This window comes from Lithobates pipiens, unplaced genomic scaffold (genome assembly GCF_037356315.1).
Source record: "Lithobates pipiens isolate NorthernLeopardFrog02 unplaced genomic scaffold, aLitPip1_a1.2 Scaffold_23, whole genome shotgun sequence".
Taxonomy (NCBI): Eukaryota; Metazoa; Chordata; class Amphibia; order Anura; family Ranidae; genus Lithobates; species Lithobates pipiens.
Window position 1 is genome coordinate 54,684,092 of NW_027507785.1, and position 15,329 is coordinate 54,699,420.

Here is a 15,329-nt window from a genome sequence, read left to right on the forward strand (position 1 = left end):
ATTTTATTTCAGGAGTTCCTGGGGGGGGGGAGGCATATATGGGTTTTGCCTACAACAGATACACTTTTAATGCATGAACCCCTAATCATGGGTGGGCAAACTCACTGCAACCCTCCCTCCAGCTGTTGTGGAACTACAAGTCTTATCGTACCTCTGCCTCTGGTAGTCATGCTTGTAGCTGTCAGTCTTGAAATGCCTCATGGAACTTGTAGTTTCGCAACAGCTAGAGGGCAGCAGTTACCCACCCCTGCCTAATGGCATTTGCCTACAGCAGAACCATTTTTATTACATGTGCCATTCAGTGGTATTGCCTAAAGGAGCTACCATTTTAATCCATGAGTCCCTCAGGGGTGTTTTCACAATAGCAAACATACATATAACACAGGAGCCCCTCAGGGGTGTTGCCAACTGCAGCCACATTTTAATACACAACCTCCTTAAGGGTGCTACCTGTGGCAGCTTTACTTTTAGTACATTAGCCCCTTAGGCATGTTGCCGACAGCAGCTAAACTTTTAAGACACGAGCCACTCAGATATGTTGTCTACAGCAGCCACACTTTTCATTTTTTCATACATCATCAAAGCCATTTGTTTCATACATCTGCTCCTCAGGGGTGTTGCCCACAGTGGCCACATTTTTAATACATTACCTCCTCAAGGGTGCTAAATGCAGACGCTTTAATATTAGTATTTTAGCCCATTAGGCATGTTGCAAACAGCAGCTAAATTTTTAACACAAGCTACTTAGATATGTTGCCAACAGCAGGCATATTTTTCATACATCAGCTCCTCAGGGGTGTTGCCCACAGTAGTCATATTTTTAATACGTGACCTCAAGGGTGCTAAATGCAGCAGCTTTACTTTTATTACATTGGCACTTAAGGCATGTTGCCTACAACAGCTAAACTTTTAACACATGAGCCACTTAGATGTGTTGCCCACAGCAGGCACACTTTTCCTACATAAGCTCCTTAGGGGTGTTGCCCACAGTAGCCACATTTATTTACATGGCCGCCTCAAGAGTGCTACCTGCAGAAGCTTTACTTTTAGTACATTAGACCCTTATACATGTTGCTGACAGTAGCTACACTTTTAAAACATGAGCCACTTAGAGGTGTTGTCCACAGCAGCCACACTTTTCATACATCAACTCCTCAGGGGTGTTTCTCACAGTAGCCACATTTTTAGTGCATGACCTCCTCAAGGGTGCTACCTGCAGCAGCTTTACTTTTAGTACATTAGCCCCTTAGGCATGTTGCCAAGAGCAGCTAAACTTTTAAGACATGAGCCACTCAGATATGTTGTCCACAGCAGCCACACTTTTCATACATCAACTCCTCAGGGGTGTTGCCCACAGTAGCCACATTTTTAATGCATTGCCTCAAGGGTGCTAAATGTAGACGCTTTACTTTTAGTACATTAGCCCCTTAGGCATGTTGCCACTTGCCAACAGCAGCTAAACTTTTAACACATGAGCCACTTATTTATGTTGCCCACAGCAGCCATATTTCATATGTCAGCTCCTCAGGGGTGTTGTGCACAGTGGCCACATTTTGAATACATTACCTCAAGGGTGCTAAATGCAGATGCTTTACTTTTAGTACATTAGCCCCTTAGGCATGTTGTCGACAGCAGCTAAACTTTTAACACGAGCCACTTAGATGTGTTGCCCACAGCAGGCATATTTTTCATACATCAGCTCCTCAGGGGTGTTGCCCACAGGAGCCACATTTTTAATACATGACCTCAAGGGTGCTAAATGCATCAGCTTTACTTTTATTACATTAGCTCTTAAGGCATGTTGCCTCCAACAGCTAAACTTTGAACACATGAATCACTTAGATGTGTTGCCCACAGCAGGCACACTTTTCCTACATCAACTCCTCAGGGGTGTTGTCCACATTTATTTACACGGCCGCCTCAAGAGTGCTACCTGCAGAAGCTTTACTTTTAGTACATTCAACATGTTGCTCACAGCAGCTACACTAATTAAAACATGAGCCACTTAGATTTGTTGCACACAGCAACCACAATTTTCATACAATATCTCCTAAGGGGCATTGGCCATAGGAGCCAATGGGATGTTCACAATGCTTAGGCACAGATTGATAGCTCTTCCTACATCTGTCTCTCGGTCTCAAGTGTCAAGCTTGTTTTTTAGAGTCCCGTTTTTGATTGTTTCTCCTTTATTATAAAACACGATTTTATATGCAATAAAATTGCCTCCTTGACTTTTCTTTTTTTCCCAATTTCAGCCAGAGTTTTGGGGTCTTAGCAATGACATGATGGGATGTCGGCCTTGTAACTGTGATTTTGGAGGTGCTTATAACAACAGGTATGTCTAGCAATTTGTCGGCATTGTTGAGATGAAATATAATGGTGAACCAATGAATCCTTCGTGTTTATAGTTCAACCTGGATTGCAGTGATTGTCCTTCACTAATGTCACCTAATTCTCTTCTTAATTGATTGATTTTATTTTTTTTGGTAATATAAAAACAATGGTTCCTGTTAAAGAAATAAACCCATTAACTACAATAAAATGGGAACTGTATGTTGGTTTTAACCCAACTGGTTGGTGTGAGCACAGACATACGTAGAGGGTTCTTTACTGTAAGAGCGGTGGTCTCAGTGGGGGGGGGGGGGGGGGGGGGTGGAGGAGCATCAATAGCAATAGTTTCAAAAAACTATTAGATAAGCACCTGAAAGACCACAACATACAGGGATATACAATGTAATACTGACATATAATCACACACATAGGTTGGACTTGATGGACTTGTGCCTTTTTTCAACCTCGCCTACTATGTAACTATGTAACTATATGAATAAATAAATGTAAAATAAATACACAAATAACAAAAAATCATAAATAAATAAAAAAATAAATGAATAACATTTAATGATACATAAATAAATAATAATTAAACCATAACCTTAAAAAAAAAAAGCAATTTAATAATAATAATAATAATAATAATATTATTAATAATAATAATAATAATAATAATAAATAAACACCCCAACCCAAACAAAAAATAAATAAATTACTATTAATAATGATAATAATAATATTAATAAAATTATTTATTTATTTTGTGTTAGGGTGTTTTGTTATTTATTATTATTACTTAGTTTTATTTAAGGGTTAGGAGTTAAAGTGGATGTCCATGCAAAAAACTAAAATCCACCAGGGATCTAACACCAACCTCTCAAGAAGAAAAATCCCTGTCAAGAAGAAACAAGTATACATACCTTTTTGAAAGCCGATCTGACCCGCCCCGACCCGATCCCACGCTGAGCTGTCAGCCGCGGCTTCACTGTAGAGGTGGGTGCAGAGGAGACGGCGGACAATGGAATTCCCATAGTAACTCTATGGGTAACGTGACATAATTTCCCATTCACTTCACAGCCGTTGTCGGCCGTGTCCTCTGCAGAGCTTCCGCCGCTGGAGATTGGGTCGGATCGGCTAAGATCGGCTTCCAAAAAGGTATGTATACTCATTTATTGTTTACAAATATAGAGAGGTTAGTGTTAGATCCGTGGTGTCTATAGATGCAGGGATTTGAGTTTTTGCATGGACTTCCACTTTAAAGTTTGGGGTTAATTATTTATTATTACTTAGTATTCATTTATTGAATTTATTTATTATTTATTTATGTTTATTTTTTTTAATTGCGGATTTATTTTACATTTATTTATTCATTTATTATTATTATTGTTATTAGGTGGTGTCTATAGATGCAGGAATTGAGTTTTTGCATGGACTTCCACTTTAAAGTTTGGGGTTAATTATTTATTATTACTTAGTATTTATTTATTGATTTTATTTATTATTTATGATTTTTTTTTTATTGCATATTTATTTTACATTTATTTATTCATTTGATATTATTATTGTTATTAGGTGGTGTCCATAGATGCAGGGATTTGAGTTTTTGCATGGACTTCCACTTTAAAGTTTGGGGTTAATTATTTATTATTACTTGGTATTCATTTATTGAATTTATTTATTATTTATTTATGATTTTTTTTTTATTGCGTATTTATTTAACATTTATTTATTCATTTATTATTATTATTATTGTTATTAGATGGTGTCTATAGATGCAGGGATTTGGGTTTTTGCATGGACTTCCACTTTAAATTTTGGGGTTAATTATTTATTCATTTATAATTATTATAATTAGTATTAGTATTAGTATTATTATTATTAGTAGTAGTAGTAGTAGTAGTATTAACACCCTAACTCTGATAAAAAATAAATAAAATAACCCCACCTCCTAATGTTAACCCTAACCTAACCGTAACTCTAACCCCTTACTCAACAGTGTTATTGTTTAACAGAAAACATTATAAAAAATAATATTAACATAAAAAAAAAAAAAACTAACGAAGAAGCTAAAATACCTAGCAACAAATAATGCAACACAGTCTTTTCTTTTGGCTAAAAAAAATAAAAAAATAAATAATAATAAAAAATAAATAAAATAAATGGCAAAGCTTAAAAACGCTGTATGAAAACATGCATAAAAACACGCCGAAATCGCACATAAATACACAGGAAAAAAAACGCCCTAAAACCGCTCAAAGGCTCTACGCTCAGGTGTGAATGCAGCCTTAGGCTGGGTTCACACTGCTGCGGTGTCCATGATCGGATGTGATTCGCACTGCAGTGCAAATCACATGCGATCTCTGTGCGATGTGATTTCAGCCATACAGATAGTATGGCTGAATTCGCATCGCATCCGGCCCAAACTCGTACAGGACCCTTTTTTTTGGTCCGCAGCAGAATCGGATCGCATGGGTGTTCACACCATGCGATCCGATTCCTGTCTGAGTTTGCAGATCGCACTGCGATATGCCAACTGATCTGGAGGTGTCATTAACTTTTCACTGACACTCCCAGCAGTTCGCATAGGGCAGTGTGAACTGCCAGCGGGAGGCATGCGATGCGGGAACCCGCAGTAGATTCGCAGCGTTCCCGCATCGCAGCAGTGTGAACCCAGCCTAACATGTATTTCTTTGTATTTAGTTGTATTTTAGTTGAATAGAAGTGATTTGTCGGTGCACAGGTGTTCCTTGGAGGACGGTCAGTGTGAATGCCGAGCCAACATCATCGGGCGGCAGTGTGAGGATGCGCAGCCTGGATACTTCTGCATGCCGCTGGATTACTACACATATGAAGCGGAGAACGCCAAGGGGCTCTCCCCAACTGATCCCCAAACACCGGTAATGTTATTTAAGCTCCGGGGAGCCGCATTATTCACTTTAACTTAACCTTTATATATACAAAAATTATTGATAGCTTTTGAAATCTTTTATATATAGATATTATTTATTATGGAATTGAGGTATGAACATGCACTACAGACCAATGTTAATTTTGAAGTCAAATTTCAATTTAGTTTTAGTCTTAGTCTTTTGACTGAAATGCCATTTTAGTTTTAGTCTTTTTTTTTTTTTTTCATCTCAATTGTTTTAGTTTTGGTCATATTTTATTTGACTAAAATAGTATTCATTTAGTCGACTAAAAGGTTTTAGTCGTTTTAGTCGACAAAATTAACACTGGCAGGATGTTGGCATCCTAGAGAGGCAAAACATAGGTACATTTTCTATGCATTGCAGAGGTTTACTGACTGCAATTTTTTGCACAGACATCGCATTTTAGGTGTATTTATAAAGAACGCGCACAGCTGTTTGTCCATCAAATCAGCATAAAAATGAGTTCTGTGCAAATGGAGCAAAATGATTTATTCATTATATTCTCTATATTCCCTGCATATTGCGGGTGTCAGTGCAGGAAGTACAGCACTCTGGCCACTAGATGGAGCCGAGCACCATGCTTATTTCCTATGATAGTCAGCCCCATCTAGAGGCCATTATGCTGTAGTATCCACAGTCACACATTCTTGATCTGCAGAGGATGTAGCCTGAGAACGTTTGATTTTATCCCGTTCGTACACAACAAAGTTGTTTTAATGGATGGACCTCCCATTAGATTGTAAGCTCCATGAGCAGGACCTACTATTCCTTCTGTATTGAACTGTATTGTAATCCTACTGTCCCCCCTCTACATTGTAAAGTGCTGCGTAAACGGTTGGCGCTATCGTCTTACTCCCCCCATCGCGGACATTTCCAGGACACATTTGTAGGTCCGCCATTATCGGGATGGAGAAATTCCACCGGCGCGAAGTCCTAAAAAGAGCCCATTGTTATAGAAATGAAATGTGACCAAAGCGGTGGAGTTCTGCCAGTATCATTCCTGAGCCCTCTCCTTCCGACCTCAATTCCTTATCTCCTGAAAGTTGGAATCTGTAAATGACTTGTTTGTATCAAACGTTTCAGTTACAAGCATTGTATATTTTACATATTTTTTTGGCCTGAAAGAAAGCCATCGGAGTCCCAATTAGAGCCCCCCCTTTTAATTGGGGTCCACATCATAGTCCCCCCTTGCATCAGAGTACATATGAGAATCCTCCTTACATCTGGATCCCTATCAGAGTCCACTTTACATTAGAGCCCCTCCTTGCATCGGGCTCCCCATCAGAGTCCCTCCTACATCAGGGCCCCCCACTGAAGTCCCCCTCTTTAATTAGGGTCCTCATGAAGGTCCCCCCTCACATCAGCATCTAGTTCCATATCAGAGTCTCCCTTACATCAATGTCCCCATCAGAGCCCCCCTTATATCAGGGTCCCTATCAGGGTCACTCCTTACATCAGAGTGCATGTGAAAGTCCTCCTTACATCTGGGTCCATATCAGAGTACCCCTTACATTAGAGTCCCCCTTACATGAAGGTCCCCATTAGCATTCCCCTCTTTATTTAGAGTCCCCATCAGGACCCCCCCTCGTATCAGGGCCCCATCAGAGTCCAACCTTACATCTTGATCCATATTATAGTCCTCCCTTACATCAGGGTCCCTATCCAAATCCCCCTTACATCAGAGTGCATGTGTGAGTCCGCCTTGCATTTGTGTTCATATCAAATTCCCCATTACATCAGAGTCCCCCTTTACATCACAGTGCATGTGTGAGTCCGCCTTGTATTTGTGCTCATATCAAATTCCCCCTTACATCAGAGTCCCCCTTTACATCAGAGTCCCCTCTACATCAGAATCCTCATTAGAGCCATCCTCTTTAATGTGGGTCCTCTTTCACATCAGGGCCCCATCTGTGTCCCCCTTACATCAGAGTCCCCATCAGAGTTCCACTTACATCATGGTCCCCTTTAGAGTCCCCTCTTACATCTAGCTCCATATCAGAGGCCCCCTTGTTTTAGGGTCCCCCTACATCAGGTCCCCATTATAGTTCCTCTCTTTAATTAGATTCTTCATCAGGGTCTCCCCTCGTATCAGAATCTCCATCAGAGGCCCATTACATCTTGGTCCATATCATAATCCCCCTTACATCAAGGTCCTTATCAGAGTCCTCCCTTAAATCAGTGTGCATATGAGAGTCCTTATTACATTTTGGTCCCTATCAGACTCCCCCTTACATCAAGTTACCCATCAGAGTCCCCCTTACATCAGGGTCCCCATCAGAGTCCCTCCCCCTTACATCTAGTTCCATATCAAAGTCCCCCTTACATCATGGTCCCTTTTAGAGTCCCCTCTTACATCTAGCTTCATATCAGAGCCCCCTTATATCAGGGTACTCCCCCTACATCAGGTCAACATAGTTCCTCTCTTTAATTAGAGTCCTCATCAGTGTCCCCCCTCACATCAGAATCTCCATCAGCGGCCCCTTTACATGTTGGTCCATATCATAATCTCTCTTACTTCAAGGTCCCTATCAGAGTCCCCCCTTAAATCAGAGTGCATATGAAAGTCCTTCTTACATATTGGTCCTTATCAGAGTCCCCTTTACATAAGAGCCCCCCCTTTCATCAAGGAACCTATCAGAGTCCCCCCTTACATCAGGATCCCCATTAGAGTCCTCCTCTTTAATTAGGGTCCTCTTACATCAGGGCCCCATCAGAGTCCCCCTTACATCAGGGTCCCCATCAGCCTCCCCCTTACATTTAGTTCCATATCAGAGTCTCCCATACATCAATGTCCCCATCAGTGTCCCCTTACATCTAGTTCAATATCAGAGTCCCCCTTACATCAGGGTCCTCATCTGAGGCCCCCCCCCCCCCCCACATCAGAAGCAGGGACCATAGGCAGCTTCTGCTGACCTTAATCCTCAATAGTGCACATTGAGGATATGCCACTGACCAGATGTGGCCCATGGGTCGTAGTTTGGAGACTCCTGCTTTATTATATCACATATTCCCCTTTAATCACATTTTACTATTTTTGTCTTTTTTTACATGTGCACTTTTACACCTTTTACTGTTTATCACAGAGAGCAGGAGTGTGGGATTTTAGGGGAGAATAGTGTATGATTTCTACAGGTTGAGCTTTGTTCTGCTCCTGTCTGGGTTCACTTTTAAAGCAGAACTCTGGGAACAAAAAAGTATTTTAAATATATTCTGCAATAGCCACAAAGGATATAAGTCCTCCATGTGTGCACCAAATGCTTTTTACAAACCAAGTTCTTATCTTGTAAAAGTAGCAGTGAAATCATCATGTGTGCTGTACATGGCCTAAGCAGAGCTGTGGGAGGGGCCCAGCAGGCTCCACCCACTACAGGCTGCTTGCAGAAAACTACAGGAGGGGGGCGGAGACAAGACCAGTCTTCCTGCACAAGGAGAGAGAGCAGCAGTGAGCGGTCTTTATTACAGGAAGTCTCAAACTGGATTACTGCACAGATCTGAAAGAAATACACAAAGCACAGGAAGAATGCACGACTCTTGTACTTAGACAATATTTATTTAGGCCGGAGTTCAGCTTTAAGTCAGGAAGGTTAAGCCCTCAGTTCCAGTTCAGGAAGGCAGCAGTAATGGGCAGTGATAATTATTGTACATGTTAAACAGGGTAACCCCAAACCAGAGTCTCAGACGGACTGTGTGGAGTACTACAACGCCATTCAGAATGGAAAGAAAGTGAGGCTACGCCGACACCGCAGAACCATCCGCATCCTGCAGCAGAGGGCGTCCAAGCGGCGAGCGCGCCAACTGCAACAAAGGGTGAGCCCAATGCTCCCATATGTTAGGATCTGCTACTGTTATATCATTTGACAATATATGCTTCCAACACATGACATCCCCAGCTGAGAATATTTGGGAACACCTTCATTTGAAGTTATTTCCATATTTTGTAAAGGTGGCCACATATGGAAAGATTTTAATTCGTTGGTTTTACCAGATTTTCCAGCAACTGTGCAATGTTCGAACTAATAGTGGCCACTGCTCCCATGCTCACTTGGTATGTTGGTGGAAACTCAAGGGCAGGAATTGGATGGAGCTCATCCACGCCCGCCGTACGTCTATGCTGTACAAGCTGTCCTCACACCGATGATCTCTGCATCTCAACAAAACGTTTTTGTTCCAGACAACATGAACAAAGAAGCCCCGCCCCCACGGAACCTCCCTCTGAGTTCATCAGTGTGGAGCCTAGTTGAGCTTGATGGACATTCCATTCCAAACCATGTGCATTAAAGTGTATCTCTCTCTGTCAAGTTTTTATTGCTGTCTGTATCCCCGGAGAGGAGATTTTCCTTCTTGGTTTGTCTTGATGACCACTGCCACGAAAACAGAAAAGTGATGGGAAATCCAAAATGTTAGAGTTGTCACCAGAACAAGAGGTGAGAGCAAACCTTCCCCTCATAGCCCTTGTACACACGGTCGGAGATTCCGTCGGAATGTGTCCGATCGGAGCGTTTTGTCGGATATTCTGACTGTGTGTGGTCTGCATCGGACTGTTTCCGTCGGAATATCCGACGGACCAAGTTTTCCAACTTGCCGGTAAAATTTTCCGACAAAATGCTCCGATCGGACATACTCCGATCATGTGTAGCCTACTCCGACGGACAAAGTGCCACACATGCTCAGATCAAATTCCTAGACCAAAGCTATTGGCTACTAGCCTGAACGTAGTCCCGTCGTAACGAAATAACGTCATCACGTTCTGTACAATCGGATTTTCCGACAACTTAGTCCGACCGCGTGTATGCAACATCACTTCCGGACCTCTTCCGGAATGAATCCGTCGGAATTACTCTGACGGATTTGGTTGTTGGAATCTTCGACCGTGTGTACAAGGGCTTAGACAGTTGTTACCCATATGGAAGTTTGACCTTCACCTCTTGCTTGGCTAAGATCAAGTAAAGTGTCTGTTAGGTGGACCAAGTTCATATAAACCTTGTCCCTGTCAGGAGCCTTGTGTCTCGGGGGTTCTGGATAAGGTCCTACCCCTTCGGGGAGAGAGGGGGGGGGTGGACAAAAGCCCACCCTTAAGTGCACTTTTGTGTCTTTCTTGTTCACTTAATGGTTTTTGTTTTTTGCGGACCAACGTCGAGTAAAAAATTTAATAAAAGTCTATTCTTATCAGTTTTTGGGAACAGAATGCTGGTGACTCTTGATAAATGGGGGCACCGGTTAGTAATTCCCGATGTAAAAGGGTGGGTACGGTGGGAGGGATCCTTTTCCTTCCGCGTTGAATCTAGCCTGGTTCTCCGGGGCTTGTCCCCAGTTGAAATCAGGACTCTTCCTAATGCCCCATACACACGAGCGGAAATTTCACCATCAAAAGTCCGATGTGAGCTTTTGGTCGGAAATTCCAACCGTGTGTACGCTCCATCGGACTTTTGCTGGCGGAATTTCCGCCAGCAAAAGATTGAGAGCAGGTTCTCTATTTTTCCGACGGAAAAAAACTATTCGACGCATGCTCGGAAGGATTGAACTTCATTTTCTCGGCTCGTCGTAGTGTTGTACGTCGCCGTGTTCTTGATGGTCGAAAGTTCAGAGAACTTTTGTGTGATTGTGTGTATGCAAGCCAAGCTTGAGCAGAATTCCATCGGAAAAAACATCCAAGATTTTTCCAACGGAAATTCCGCTCATGTGTATAGGGCTTAAGAGTCTGCTGATAGGAATGGGGTTGCATCTGTCTGGATGGGGGCTGGGAGCTACAAAGAGCTGCCAGTGATGTGCCCCCTGGGATTGGCATCCCAGGGTGCCAAAGAAAACTCTTTGGCAGCAGTGCACCATTGAGTTCTTCACTGGCACTAAATCACACCAGTAATTGCTTTTCTTGCACGCACCTCTTGGTTATGCCTTTTGGCTAGACCAGGGGGCATTTGTATACAGGCCAAAAGGTCTGCCATGTTATTGACACTTTTTTATTTTTGACTATTTGTTATAGACACTTGCTGTGCATGTGTGCTTGTTGTTTTTTTTTATTTATGCACAGAGATTGAGGGTGCAGGTTACCGGGGCCTGCCCTGATGTCGTGGAGAGAATCTGTGGCTTTCAGGTCTTTTGACCCTCAGCAGGTCCCTAAGCAATGGGATCCACCTGGATTCAGCCTAGATTGACCATGGATTGTCTTGTGCCCTGGGGGGGTTCAAGGTTTGAGGCCCTTCTTCTTTGGAGGTTTGACCATTACTTTACCTTTTGTGCAGGTTTTTTTTTTTTTTTTTGTGGGCTGTTCGGTTCACTTTTTTGTTGACAGGGGTTCAACAAGCACGGTGGAGCTCCAGAAAACAAAAACTCCTACATTTTGGATTTCCCATTACTTTTTCTTTAGGTGGCAATAGTCACAGGACAAAGAGAGGGTGAATCTCTCCAATGGGGACACAGATACCAATAAAAATGTGAGGGAGAAAGATACACCTTAATGTCCATGGTTTAAAGTGAGTTGTCCAATAAGCTCATATAGGTACGATGGTCAACTTTTGGCCATTTAATGTTTTTGCAGCTGGCAAGGAAGGAAGATGAAGTGGAAGTCCGGTCAAAACCTTGTAGATGGGGTGCAGTGGCAATAACCCACTCAGGCCCAGTGCAATGAGAGAACTTGTATTTTAATAATGCAGAGGAGGTACACAAATAAGTACAGTACTGTCAGAAACCATGAATCAGACCGAGACAGAAGTACAATTAAATCACACCTGTTTATTAAATAAAAATAAAAAGGTAAATAGATAAAGCGTAGTCAAAGCATAGCCAGAGTCCAGTAACCGGATCGAGTAGTCAGCCAGGCCAGAGTTCAATAACCAGATCGGGTAATCAGCCAGGCCAGAAGTCAGGGATATAAGTAGAGCAACAGCAAGCAGGATAAGGAGCCAGAAGGGATGTCACCAAGCCAGTCTTAAAACAGAACCGCAGGAGATGGTTTCTTGTGATGTGACCAAGGCGAAGGCAGAGGTGAAGTGAGCTGGACAGCTTTAAGTAGGCAGGTCAGACGAGCATGATCAGGAACAGCTGGTAAATGTGGAGAGCGATGAGAGCTGGTAATTAGCCAACAGCTGAGCAGCCAGCCCAGAGAAGGAAGGGCTAAGCCAGCCCTGACACCACTAAGGAGATCACATGACCTGAGCGCCCTTATGCTGCGTACACACGGTCGGAGAATCCGTCGGAATGCGTCTTATCGGACCGTGTCGTCAGATAATCCGACTGTGTGTGGTATGCATCGGACTGATTTTGTCCGAATCTCCGTCGGACCCAATTTTCCAACATGTTGGAAATATTTCCCGACCAACTGGGCCGGTCGGACGTAATCCGATCATGTGTAGAGAATTTTGATTGGACCAAGTGCCACGCATGCTCTGATCAAATTCCTACATCAAAAGCTATTGGCTACTAGCCTGAATCTAGGCCCTATCGTAACGAAATTACGTCATCACGTTCTGAGAGATCGGATTTTTCGACAACTTAGTCCGACCGTGTGTATGCAACAGTTTCGGACACAATCCGTCAGACTAAATCTGACGGACAAAATCCAACGGATTTGGTTGGCAGAATCTCCGACCGTGTGTACAGGGGCTTAGATTAGGTAAGTATACACATCTTTCCTTTACAGAGTAGTTAGTGTAGGGCTTAGAATAGGGATGGGAGCAGGTTTAAGCTTAGTTTTAGGTTTTGGCGGGACTTCCACTTTAAATGAACTTCTAGGTTTTCCGTGCATGGACAAAGCACAGGTTCACTTTAAAGTGGGGGGGGGGGGCAAAAACTTCAACTACTCCTGAAAATGCTACCTGGCTTTTCCTTTGAATCTGGTTGCGTTGGTTGAGCATTACGTTATATCTCTCTGTACTTGTAGAGATTGACAAGTCTTTGGCAGCCAGGTGTTCAGGACACACCCTATGGCATTTAATTGTCTGTAAATCCTGAGTCTTTTATAAGAATAACACCAGGCGTTTCTGAACATGTGTGTGTGTGGGGGGGGGGGGGGGGGAGTGATGACGTTCCCTACGCTTTGATGGAAATCTCTTCCCTGTTACTGTCTCCCACAGGCAGACATTGAGATCATCCGCCGTGAACACTCTCCAGATCACATGATCACCTGGACCGGGCCTGGCTTCGCTCGAGTTAGAGATGGTGCTGGCCTCTTGTTTCACATCGACAACATCCCATACCCCATGGAATATGACATCATGATCCGATATGAGCCAGAGGTACCGACGTGACCTAAGCAATGTCTCAAATGATACATATCTATAGGATACAAATGTAACAATGTGATTACCGTAGAGGTAACCAGAGGGCAGTAATGTACAGTAACCTAACTGACCAATCATATCCTCCTGACCTGCCAGCTTTTCTCAACCTTTGTATCTGAGAGGAAGACTTGAAATCATGTTTAGGTCTTAGGGAACCTCAGGTAAACGCGATTTTCATCAGAGGGGTCAATGGAATGAATGTCCCGTACATTGGTGGTCAGTGAGAAGAATGTTCCTTACACTGGTGGTCAGTGGGAAGAATGTCCCTTACATTGGTGGTCAGTGAGAAGAATGTTCCTTACATTGGTGATCAGTGGGAAAAACGTTCCTTACATTGGGGGTCAGTGAGAAGAATGTCTTTTACATTGGAGGTCAATGGGAAGAATGCCCCTTACATTGGTAATCAGTGGGAAGAATGTTCCTTACACTGGTGGTCAGTGGGAAGAATGTCCCTTACATTGGTGGTCAGTGAGAAGAATGTTCCTTACATTGGTGATCAGTGGGAAAAACGTTCCTTACATTGGTGATCAGTGAGAAGAATGTCTTTTACATTGGAGGTCAATGGGAAGAATGCCCCTTACATTGGTAATCAGTGGGAAAAATGCCCCTTACATTGGGGGTCAGTGGGAAGAATGCTCCTTACATTGGGGGTCAGTGGGAAGAATGCATTTTACATTGGAGATCAGTGGGAAGAATGCCCCTTACATTGGTGATCACCAATGTAAGGAGCATTCTTCCCACTGATCAACAATGTAAGGAGCATTCTTCCCACTGGTCACTGGGAAAAATTCCCTCTTACATTGGTGGTCAGTGGGAAGAATGCTCCTTACATTGGTGGTCAGTAGGAAACGATGTCCCTCACAGTGGTGGTCACTCACAATGCCACCCTTACCACAGCTAATAGGATCATTGATGTCATGCTGCTGGCTCTGCCAAGTGGCTTTGAGCATGGAACTATGGGAGATGAACCTGTTACAAATGAAGGAACCCCTAGGTACCATCGGAGGAACCCTGGTTGAAAAAGACTTTAGTGGAGTGAAAGTAACACTCTATTTTTAAAAGAAGTATAGAGATATAAAAACAATATTGATTTTTTTTGATCCACAATGATAAATGAGGTCCCCAAGGATTTACTGTACATAATAAAAAAAAAAACAGAACTCCTGTGGTCATGTGATCCCTGCTTTTGTAAATGTTAAAGCAGCACAGGGTTCCATTAACTATTGTTCTCCATTGCTTTCCTCGTAGTCAGCAGAGGACTGGGAAGCCATCGTCAGTGTGACGTCTCAGATATTACCCATGAGCCCCCGCTGTGGCAACGTGCTGCCCTCTGAGCAGATGTATAGGGAAAAACTGCCACATTCAGAGAGGTGAGTTGTAACTTTGTACCGTCATCCTCAGAATGTAAAAAGAAGTTATGAAAAAGGTGTTTTTGGCCTTCATTTGTATATATCAATGGTGGTCAAATTACTCAAATGTGGCACTTGACATCTGACTGTAGAAATAATACAGGAGATGGCCAAAGACTTGCGGACATATTACTGGAGATGGTTGGAGACTGTAAACATGGTAAAAGAGATGGCCAGAGACTGTGTGGACATATTACAGGAGATGGTCAGAGACTGTGGACATATTACAGGAGAGGGTCAGAAACTGTAGATATGTTACAGGAGATGGTCAGAGACTGTGGACATATTACAGGAGAGGGTCAGAGACTGTGGATATATTACAGTAGATGGTCAGAAACTGTAGATATGTTATAGGAGATGGTCAGAGACTGTGGACATAT

The 15,329-nt window shown here is 42.8% G+C and overlaps 1 protein-coding gene across 2 annotated transcripts in view; it reads left to right on the forward strand.

Moving 5' to 3' along the window:
- LOC143927533 (laminin subunit beta-1-like) overlaps positions 1-15,329 on the forward strand; it is a 190,033-nt gene that overhangs the window by 116,349 nt on the left and 58,355 nt on the right. For both annotated transcript variants that reach the window (XM_077451647.1, XM_077451648.1), the window contains exons 13-17: positions 2,256-2,335; positions 5,075-5,231; positions 8,919-9,071; positions 13,334-13,495; positions 14,789-14,910. In XM_077451647.1, coding sequence (XP_077307773.1) covers positions 2,256-2,335; positions 5,075-5,231; positions 8,919-9,071; positions 13,334-13,495; positions 14,789-14,910 — 674 coding nt within the window. The remainder of the gene's footprint in view (positions 1-2,255; positions 2,336-5,074; positions 5,232-8,918; positions 9,072-13,333; positions 13,496-14,788; positions 14,911-15,329) is intronic.